This window comes from Vitis vinifera, chromosome 10 (assembly GCF_030704535.1).
Source record: "Vitis vinifera cultivar Pinot Noir 40024 chromosome 10, ASM3070453v1".
NCBI classification, from domain to species: Eukaryota; Viridiplantae; Streptophyta; class Magnoliopsida; order Vitales; family Vitaceae; genus Vitis; species Vitis vinifera.
Genome location: NC_081814.1, coordinates 14,159,289 through 14,171,247, shown reverse-complemented (window position 1 = coordinate 14,171,247; position 11,959 = coordinate 14,159,289). Strand labels below are relative to the sequence as shown.

At 35.6% G+C, this 11,959-nt stretch overlaps 1 protein-coding gene across 1 annotated transcript; it reads right to left on the bottom strand.

The window, feature by feature from the left end:
• Nucleotides 1-3,834: 3,834 nt before the first annotated feature.
• On the bottom strand, nt 3,835-6,743 carry LOC100266328 (wall-associated receptor kinase 2). Its single transcript, XM_019222539.2, has 3 exons — nt 6,189-6,743; nt 4,884-5,063; nt 3,835-4,790 (listed from the first exon to the last, which is right to left on the bottom strand). The coding sequence occupies exons 1-3, from the start codon at nt 6,739-6,741 to the stop codon at nt 3,835-3,837; spliced, it is 1,689 nt and encodes a 562-aa protein (XP_019078084.2). The 5' UTR covers nt 6,742-6,743.
• Between the last annotated feature and the right edge of the window lie 5,216 nt (nt 6,744-11,959).

Here is an 11,959-nt window from a genome sequence, read left to right as displayed (position 1 = left end):
CCACTCCCTACTGTGAACAAAGCATATGCCATGGCCTTGCGTCATGAGAAACAAGCAGAAGCTTCCAATGGAAAGGTTGCTGTACCAAATGAGGCCTCTGCATTTTCGGTCAGGAAACTTGATCAAGATCCTAATACTACAGAAAGGGAAGTCAAATGTGAAAAGTGCAACATGACCAATCATAGTACAAAGAATTGCCGGGCACATCTCAAATGTACCTACTGTGGTGGTAAAGGTCATACTTATGACTATTGCCGTAGGAGGAAGAATACAATGGGAGGAGGCCAAGGACGATCAAAAGTCAATCATGCTGCTACGTCAAATGAGGGCAAGGAGGATGTGACCAATTTTCCATTGTCTCAAAGTGAATGTCAACAAATGATGGGGCTCCTAAGCAAAATCAAAACAGCAGCTACCAGCCACAGTGATGGTCACCAGATGCTAGAGATGTTGCATGCAACCAAGCAGGCCTCAGCTAATCTTGTTGGTAATGTTCCTAACTATGAGGAGCTATCAGGTAGAGTATTTGCTCTTTCACGTGAACAGTGGGGCTAGTGATCATATAGTTTGTGATTCTTCTTTCCTTACATCATTTCAGCCTGTGCACAATCGCATAGTGAAATTACCTGATGGAACTTCTGCGCATGTTTCTCATATTGGCACTGTGTCATTTTCTGCCCAATTTGTCCTTCATAATGTTCTTTGTGTTCCCTTGTTTTATCTCAACCTCATTTCCATTAGCAAACTTGCTTTTGACTCATTCTATGTCACCATATTTCTCAGACAAGTTTGTTTCATACAGGACCTTCAATCGGGGAAGATGATTGGGATGGGAACTGAAAGTGAGGGGCTCTACTGCCTCAATTTGCCAAGGAAAGGAACATGCAATGTGGTGAACACCAAGACACAAGACCTGTGGCACCAATGGCTTGGACATCCATCCAGCAAAGTATCTGTATTATTTCCCTTCTTGCAAAATAAAACTCTTGATGCGAGCACTTGTTCTATTTGCCCTTTGGCTAAACACACTCGGACACCTTTTCCCTTAAGCGTTTCTTCTAGTGATTCTTGTTTTGATTTAATCCATGTGGACATATGGGGTGGTTACCATGTCCCATCTCTTTCTGGAGCACAATATTTCTTGACTATTGTTGATGATCATTCACGAAGCACTTGGGTCTATCTTATGCATCACAAATCAGAGGCACGTTCCTTGCTTGTTCATTTTGTTAACCTAGTTGCGAACCAATTTGGTAGCCAAGTAAAAATTGTTAGAAGTGACAATGGCCCAGAATTTAAACACACACAATTTTACTCTTCCAGAGGCATTTTGCATCAAACTAGTTGCATTAACACGCCTCAACAAAATGGGGTTGTTGAACGTAAACACAGACACTTGCTAAATGTTGCCCGTGCTCTCCTCTTTCAATCTCATTTGCCTAAGCCATTCTGGGGAGATGCCATACTCACTGCTGCCTATCTAATCAATAGGACACCAACACCTCTTTTGCAAGGGAAAACACCTTTTGAAAAATTATTCCACAAATCACCAAATTATTCTCATTTGCGCGTATTTGGTTGTCGTTATTTTGTTTCCACTCATCCATTACGGCCTAGCAAATTTGATCCACGTTCTATTGAGAGTGTTTTTATTGGCTATCCTCATGGTCAAAAGGGATACAAGGTTTATAGCTTGAAAGACAAGAAAGTGTTAATTTCACGTGATGTCACATTTTTTGAAACAAAGTTCCCTTATCAAAACGGTCTCTCCACCACTTCTCCATCCTTGGATACTTTCTTTCCTTCTCTGCCACAAACACCTGATATTGATGATGATCACATCTCTTTTAATCACTCGGGTTCAAACCTACAGCCTTCCGCTACTTCTTCCGTTGATATCCATCCCCAACCAACTCTTGATAATTCTCATTCCTCCTCTCATGTAGATCCACCATCCAGTCCTCCTTCACTAAACACGTCACCACCTGTCATCTCGCAGCCTTCACCATCACAGCCACGAAGGTCATCTCGACCGACTAAAACTCCGACTACATTGCAGGACTTTCACATTGAGGCAGCCCTCCCTTCACGGCCCGTTCCTCCATCTTCCACGAGCGAGGTTGCTCATTCAGGTACCATTCACTCCTTGTCTCAGGTTTTATCTTATGATCGCCTTTCTCCCATGCATAAAGCGCTCACTGTTAAAATTACCTTAGCAAAAGAACCTAGGTCTTTTTCACAGGCTGTCCTTGACTCTCGTTGGAGAGAAGCAATGAACACCGAGATTCAGGCTCTCCAAGCAAACAAAACATGGAGTTTGGTGCCGCTTCCTTCACATAAGAAACCCATTGGCTGTAAATGGGTTTACAAGATCAAATATAATCCTGATGGCACCATAGAACGGTACAAGGCACGTTTGGTTGCAAAGGGGTTTAGCCAAGTTGAAGGGATTGACTATCGAGAAACTTTTGCTCCGGTAGCCAAGTTGACCACAGTCCATGTGTTACTCAGTCTTGCATCCATTCAAGGTTGGCATCTCCACCAATTAGATGTCAACAATGCTTTCCTTAACGGTGATCTCTACGAAGACGTGTACATGCAGTTGCCTCCTGGTTTCGGACGAAAGGGGGAGCATCGGGTTTGTAAGTTGCACAAGTCATTGTATGGTCTCAAGCAGGCATCAAGGCAATGGTTTCTGAAGCTCTCTAGTGCTCTCAAGGCTGCCGGTTTTAAACAGTCTTGGTCTGACTATTCACTCTTCGTCCGAAACACACAAGGTAGATTCACAACCCTACTAGTTTATGTTGACGATGTCATACTAGCAGGAAACAGTTTGCAAGATATCATTGAGACCAAACAATTTCTTGCAAGTCACTTTAAACTAAAAGACATGGGTCAGCTAAGGTACTTTCTTGGCATAGAAGTGGCAAGGTCCAAGCAGGGCATTGTCTTGTGTCAACGAAAGTATGCTCTAGAGGTCCTTGAAGATGCAGGTTTCTTAGGTGCTAAACCCTCACGGTTCCCAGTTGAGCAGAGCTTGACATTAACACGAGGTGATGGAGCTGAGTTAAAGGATGCTTCTCAGTATCGAAGATTGGTTGGGCGCCTCATATACCTTACAATCACGAGACCAGACCTCGTTTATGCCGTGCATATTCTAAGTCAATTTATGGATACACCTAGGCAGCCTCATCTAGATGCAGCATATAAGGTTTTACGGTACGTTAAGCAAACACCAGGGCAAGGAATATTTTTGCCTTCCACAGGACAGTTGGAGCTTACGGCGTATTGTGATGCAGACTGGGCTCGTTGCAAAGACACAAGGAGATCAACCACTGGTTACTGTATTTTCTTTGGCAATGCACCCATCTCATGGAAAACTAAAAAGCAAGGAACGGTGTCGCGCTCAAGTGCCGAAGCAGAGTACAGGTCTATGGCCACCACATGTTGTGAGATAACATGGCTACGAAGTCTATTAGCAGATTTAAATGTTAACCATGCACATGCAGTTAAGCTTTTCTGTGATAATCAAGCTGCCATCCACATAGCATCAAATCCCGTTTTTCATGAACGTACAAAACATATTGAGATGGACTGTCATGTTGTACGTGAGAAGGTACAGAGAGGTCTAGTTAAGACTATGCACATTCGAACACAGGAACAGCCAGCCGACTTGTTCACTAAGCCTTTGAGTTCAAAGCAATTTTCTACACTATTGAGCAAGTTGGGTGTAATCAACATACACACCAACTTGAGGGGGAGTATTGAGGAATGAAATCCCATATAATTAGGAGTCCGAATCACTTGACAAGATTATGTATTATTATAGGATAATTAATTGATCTGCATTACTATAGTTAGTCCTCCAATTGTGGATCGGATTGGTATCCATTGTGTATAAGAGTTGTAACCTGTACTGAAAGTAAAACAAGAAATAATATTCTTCTCATTATCAATTTTCTTTAAAATCACTTTTTCACCCGTGAGAAGTTCAGCAAGAATCATCCCAAACCCGTATACATCACTTTTGTCTGTAAACTGACCCGACCGAAAATACTCTGGATCCAAGTAACCAAATGTGCCCTGCACTAATGTGCTCAAGTGTGTTTTTTCATGGGCAATTGACCTTGAAAGTCCAAAATCAGAAACCACAGCCCTGAAGTTCTCATCCAGCAGTATGTTCCTAGACTTGATATCCCTATGAAGGATAGCTGTAGAAGCATATGAATGTAAATATGCTAGGGCTCCTGCAATTTCATCTGCAATTCGCAAGCGCTCTTCCCAAGACAATGTTGATGCATGGTCCTCATTATGGAGATGGTGGGAGAGAGTATCATTGGAGACGTATTCATAAACCAGTAAAGGAACTTCACTCTCCAAACAGCAACCTAACAGTTTCACTATGTGCCTATGGTTAATCTGTGAAAGAATGAAAACTTCGTTGATAAACTCAACAACTTGCCTTTCATCAACTACAATTGATTTCTTAATGGCCACTATGCTTCCATCTAATAGCATCCCTTTGTATACTTTACCATGACCTCCCTTTCCAAGAACTCTACCTGCATTGAAATTGTCTGTTGCCTTCTCCGACTCTTCTATGGTATAGAGTTTTGTTTTCTCAACGCTACTTCCTATACTACTTGAAGAGATTTGCCGTTGCAGTAGAAGACCACCATTCTTCTTGAGTGACATCTGCTTGAGTTTGCTTTTCTTTCTCTTCTCAAGTTTTTTATTCAACCAAAAGCTAATAGCAAGTAGGATGAGAAGAACAAGAGTGACTGCTATTCCTGCATGTATAAGCCACAAAGGTACGTAATTAACAACAAACTCAAGAGAAAGAAGAGGGTGAACATGAGGGAGACTGTGGGAAAATTTTATACCTGAAGAAACAAGAAGAGCTGGATTGTGTTTTCCTTTGTGGCGTACACACTCATATTCAGGTTTGTCATCATCTCTGTAGTAACCAGGTGGGCAGTCGCAATAGTAGCTACCATTCGTGTTAGTGCAAACAGCTCCTTTTTGGCAAAGAGTATTGTTTGACTCCATGCACTCATCAACATCTTTTAAGAAGCCAGAAAAAGAAACTTATTAATAGGAAATTGTTGGATTGAGGCTCCTATCACAGTGTCGGGAAGGTGTATCAAATTCCTATTTAGAATATACTTTTTTTTTTTGTAAAATGAATATTATATAAAATATTTTTTAACTTTATATGTTATTGTAATTAAATTTCTTATAGATAAGGAAGGTTGATAGAAATATCTCTATAAATATTCTAGGTTATGAAGGAAAAAAGTTATTAGAGGGACACAAGATAGAAATGTGAAGAAGAGTAAGAGAGACCTAATGGAGCAAGAGGTCTACTCACTAATGTGTAGATGTGAACAAGGATGAAAATATCGATGATTATATTTTATGGATATATTGGATATATTGGGGAAATATCGATAGATACTTTGACACAAAATACCAATGGATGAAAATTGATAGAAAAAAAATGCATAAAAATATTAGGAAAAACTCAAAAAATGATAAAAAATAATAATAATAATAATAATACATATATTAAAGTTATTTTAACAAAAAATTAATATATATATATATATATAAGTATTTTTTATTTTAAAATATTAATAATTTTATTTATAAATTATATTTTTCTTGTATATATTTAATTACTATATATATATTTATAATATGCATCTTAGGAAACTAAGGCTAACACAACTTTATTGGCAAGTGGCTTAAATTCCATGTAGAATACCAGGGTTATACAGCAATATTAAAGGCTCATGGTTCAGGGTGTGTATCTACCTTTTGTTTGGTTTACTAAGCGTAAGATTGTGGTTGTGCTCTTAATGTTAATTGGAAACGGTGTGGAAATCATGTTTTGTTGTCTTATAACAGAATCTTATTAGTTGCAGTGTTGATGCCAATTGTGGTCTAAGGCAAAAATTCTAGTCGTTCGTTTCAAAAACCATAAATTCATATCCCTAAAGAAGGATCTTATTCTTCTTTCTGAACAGGCGCTTTCAATATACAAGACGATATCATTTCTACTTTGGAATGCTAGTGAGAATGAAACTATGGGGAGGGGTTGCCGGGTTCCCTCAAAACAAGAAATCACACCAAAGTGCTAGAGCTACTATACATCCAAATATCAAGCCAAGAGTAATGAAATATACCTCCACAGCCATCTGGAAGGTAGGGATTCCCACGGTAGCCTGAGTTGCATTGACAAGTATATCCACTGCCTTTCTTGGAATTAACGCAGCGACTATTGCTGCCACATGCATAATCTCCTCTTTTTTGAGCTTCGTGGCAAGACTTGTTTCCTATTGCCCAATTCAATACTGAAGGGTAAAAGTACGTCTTGTTTACATTGGAGAAAGAGACGTCAAATTGGTGGAATTCAGAGAAGTTATTCTCAGCAATGAGGACAAGGCTACATTGATTGGAGGGCCAGTCCCCGCCGTCAGCCCAGGTGCTCATGTTACCAATCCGTATCTCAAAGATGGAAAGATCCTCGGGAAAAGTATTCTGGCAGCAACCAATGCCAGAGCAAGAATAGTTAGTATCAAGCCAAGACCAGCCTTGGCCATTGCAGACGGAGACACACCCGCTAATGTAGCTTTTGTTGGTGGAATTTGTAGTATTGGAATAACCAATATAAGCAAATATGTCGCAGCCAATGCCAATGAACTTATTTTCAGTGTGGGAATAACTGAAAGGCTCCATCGGCGCAACTGGGAACTGGGCATAACTTTGCCCTTCTGATGTGTAATTCGCATAACAATCAGGGGAAGCCCAATCTCTGATTCTCATATACTCCAGAGACATATACAGAACTTCAGCTTCATTTTCCTCGTCCACGTGGAAAAGTGGATGAGGCAGACTAGAATTGTTGCATGTGATCTCAAAACGTTTGTCAAGGTAACAACCTTTGCCAATACCAAATGGATAAACGATGCTGACGTTCCCACATGTCTCAGGGCAACCAGGCTTGGCCATGGATGCTGCTGTTTCCTTCAATGAGAATAGCAAGGAGATGATGCTGATCAAGATGGTGAACGCAAGAACTTGTATCATTTGCATAACCATTTTACGGGGTATTACATTCAACTCTGAAACTTATAATGAAGAGACACAACAGTATTAAATCTAATGTGCCTCACTATTCGAAGAGTTGGATGCATCAAATTATTAGATTGAAGGGAATCTTCTTTATTAAAGAAGGTGGGGCCATGGCCCATGACAAAGTTGCTGAGACAAAGAAAGCGAGCAAGCGAAAGAAAGCAAGAAAGAATCCAAATCTAATGTGATTTAACATGAAAATAAAATAAAATAAATAAAAAAGCTCAATATAATAGAAATAAAAAATCTCTTTTTCATTATTTGTTTTTTTTTCTTTCATTCCGGCTTTTATTGGCTCTTTGACTTCTTATGATCAAACAATGTGTGTTGGAATCATGATGAGGACAATAATTATACATTTGTATTGAAAAAGATGATATCATGATAATTATTTTTATTTATTTTTAATTTCTTAATGTAGTAAAATTAAAATTCTAAGTGAAGTCGATTTGATTGGTTTATACAATTTCTCTTTTATTAAAAGGATTTTATTATTATGATCATTTATTATAAATTATAAATTAATTAATATAAAAGTTATAAATTTATTTCTTGTGTAGCAATACATCTACCTTGGAACAACAATAGTTAAATACATTTTTCAATGAATTTGATAACGATAATTTTATATCTCCGAAACTATTAGCAACAATAATGATATTTAGTATCTATAAAATTTAAATGTTTTGGAACATAATTTAATCCATGCACTTGTATGTTTATTTTACATGAACAAATTGCAAATGAATCATTTACTAGTCAAGCAAATTGCGAAACACATGATACTTTTATGTTAGATGATAATTTTTATTGATCAATATATTAAGTTATATAGAATTTGGAAAGAATATTTTAAAATATGTCATATAATGAGTATATGGTTAATTTTTTAAAATAAATAATTTTTAGTCTTCAATTATTTTCATTATCAAACAATTAAATTAAATATAGTACCTAAAACAAAGATGATACCAAATGTTTTTCACTTAGATCAATTTAGCATTTATAATGTGTAACTCTTAATTTTGAGTACTTAATTTTCAATTTTATTAGGTCCACTAGATCTTTGAACCGGCCATTTTTTAACCACATATTTTGGGGTTTGGAGGAAGTTTTCCCCCTTCCTATCCCATTGTCATTAAGTAAAATAGGAGTGACCCAACATTATTTGTAGTCAGACACTTTGAAAACGATCATTTAAATGATTTTTCCACTCTTTTGACACTAACAACTAGTCTAGTCTAGAATGGGATTGATTGTTCTCACCTCCACACCATGAGAATGAGCCTTCCATTTAGCGGAATATCATGTAAGTTCAATTCCTCAATAATCTATACTACTATTAAAAGTATGAGGTGTTTGACAAAAAATTTTCCTTGAAAATACTAGTACTCAACTAAATAATCTCAAAACTACTCTTACTCAACAAAACAATCCAATGTAGCTTAGCCTAATCTAAAACCTGTTATAACCTAACATCTCATCAGCCTATCCAAGCCCAAAAATTAAAACTCAACAACCTATCAAAACCTACCCATCTAGCCCAAACAAAGCTTGATAAACCAAAAATAAAAATGAATAAATAAATAATCCAACACCAACCCACAAAACCATAACGTACTTACCATGTTCATTTCATGATCTGCCACTGTCAACGATAAAACTCAACAACACTTGCATCTCTCTATTTAATTTACAAGCCAACAACACTAGTCCAATTATGACGAAAGATTTAGAAACATGAGTTCCTTCCACTTCTTGACTCGATTTCTCAATTTACCAAGTTCGAGTTCCTTTACCAAGCATAGATAGATAAAAACCCTAGCTTACATAAAGGTCCAACTTCCTCATATGCTCTCCCAAACAAGCAAGTTCCATCCGCCAATTGAGTTTATTTCAATTTTGAATACATTCCACTCAATTTTTTGAATTCCTTCTTTCAAATCATATTACCATTTTTTTTACTAAATTCAAATGGTTTGTAATCATTTGCTTTTTCAAAATCTTCACCAATTTATAGTTTTCTTCATTTTTTGGTTCTTCCTTTACCTTTCCTCATTCTCTTCATTATTGGTTTCTCATTTCTTTCCCTCCTTTAACTTTCACGGTCTCTTCATTTTCAATTTACCACTTTTATTTTTCCTTTTATTTATTTTTTTGAATTGGGCTCTCAATTTAATTTTTCAAGTATAATATTATGAATCTGTCAAATATAATTTTTTTGTTGGGATAAATAAATTGATTGATTCCTTTTTTTTTTCTCATTTTTGCTTTCTTTTATGTTAGTTTTTTATTCTACAAGTAAAAAAATGCTAACAATTGGAGATGGATTTGTTTGCCAAGAAGTGACTATGTTGGTCATTATTGTCATTGAGATTTTATTTTTTCTTATTTACTATGCAAGTGGACTGGATCCATTTTCTTCACTAAAACCCTTGTTGTGGAGCCATCTTTTGGGGGGAAAAAAAAACCATGAAATTACGGAAAATCGTTGAATGTTTTCCATTTGAGACCTGAATTGTTGTGGAATTTCCTAATTTTTGTGGTTATATTGATTTTTTCTTTTTCTTTTTTTCTTTTTTTTGGAATTTCCTAAATTGTTATAACTGTGTTGTTTAGCTTTGGGCAAAAGAAATTAATAAATTTTGTAACAATGTTGCTTGATCATGACTCAAACGCCCTTAGGAGCCCATGGCTCACACAAGGCATGTTTTGCATTGTCTTCGAGGCCAAGGTTTTGAAACGCCTTGTTTGACCAAAACTCTACCAAAAAGGTGTTTTGGTCATGACTCAAACGGCCTTAGGGGCCCATGGCTCACACAAGGATTATCTTATAAACAGAAACAAATAGAGAGCCTCTAATACTGATCAGACATTGAGAAATATTAGATGTCTCTCATTATTATATTAAAGGGAATCTTCTTTATAAAAGAAAAGGAATGCTGCATTTGCGAAGTTGAATCATGTTAATTTCTCCATTCCCTTTCAGCTATTATTAAACAATATCTTTCAGGGAAAATTCCAAATCCAGCAAGAACTTGGCGACCCGTTTGGTTTTAAAAAAGGAGTTTGTCGGCAATGATACATCTTTATTGAAAGTGAAAAAAGAGACTCCTTTACTTTCACATGGCAGAGATAAGATCTTCACATTTTCTAATCAATAGACGATAAACGTGTGATTTCTTTATGGTTTAGAATTCAAAGGATAACAGTGACTACTGTTCTAGATAATTGTTAGTGAATGAGTGATCAATTTAAGTACAGATAGGCATAAGTGAGACAGGATATTTGAAGAATAATAGAACTCGATAACATTGTTAAAGGAAAGCATTAAAACTATAAGGAATCTCGCTCATTGCATATCTTTAATGAGTTGGTATCTATGTTAATACATAAGTAGTGTACTAAAGTGCCCAAAGTTTTGATTATTGATGACCATGGTGCATAGCATTAAGCGTATGGAGGAGTTCTTGGTTATCAGTTACTTTTAAACAAAAAAAATATGTCCACATTCACCAAAAAGAGTAGGCTATCTCTTCCTGTTGATTGCAATGCATAATTGTTATATTGTTTAGTGTGACTTGACTTGGTTATAGGTGTGGTTGATCTCATAAGTTATGCTTTCACAATTACTGCATAGAACTTCAAGCTGCATTTTTGCATGACTTTTTCTCAGCCCACAAAACAAGCACAATCGAAAGAGATATTTCAAACTTCATACGAAAGGATGAAGAAAAATTTTGCATTTTCTAAGATCTGTTCAAGGAAGCAATTAGTGCATGTCCCCATCATGGATTTGACAACTTGATGCTTGTTTCATATTTCTATGAGGGTATATTACTTTAGATGAAGCAGTTGGATGAATCCTTGTGTGCGGGAGATTTTATGAGCAAAAACCTTGTAGAAGCTATTCAATTCCTTGAATATGTTGTTGATGTGTCAAAAAGTTAAGATGACCCAATGCAAAGGAATGAATAAGAGAAGAACCAAACTCAATTGCAAGAAGGGATGTACAATGTTAATCAAGGTTTAGAAGTCCAATCCTTAGCAAAAGATTAAGGATATGTTTGGTTGGCTAGATATAGTATGAGATAGAATAAGAAAGGGGATATTATATCATATCCCATGTTTGGTTGGTGATGGGATAAGATAAGTTATCACATCACTTATCCTATCCTATATTCAACCATATATGGGATATGATAAGTAGTGAGATATATTATTCACTTTTTTTTTTCTATGCTTTCACATTGGATATGTTAATTTCAGGATAAGATATGAGATATACATATCTCATATATCAAAATTTTATTTTTTATCAAATTTTTATTTTTTAATATACTCATTTTACAAAATAATTTTTTTTATTATAAATTAAGTTTATGATTAAAAAAGAAAAACTAAAAGAATATTTATAAAATAATATTAATATATGATATATAAATTATTTTTATATATTAAATAACATGATATAAAAAAATTTATTTGTAAAGTTCAAATATTTTAATAATGAATATTATTAAATATAACAAAATTTTCATTTTTTTTAAATAGAAAATATTTGAATGTCATATAATTTTCATTTTAAACATTGAAAATAATATATTTATTTCATACCATTTTTTTATTCATTTTACAAATTAAATATAAATATAATATAATATTGCATATCCCATTAGATATGCTACCTTAAAATATCATATCTGTAGGATATGCATTCCCAAAGATATCATATTCCATTGGAAATCATATCCTAAGATATTCATATCCTATCCAATGGGATATGATATTCTAGGATATACATATTTTATCATATCCTTTC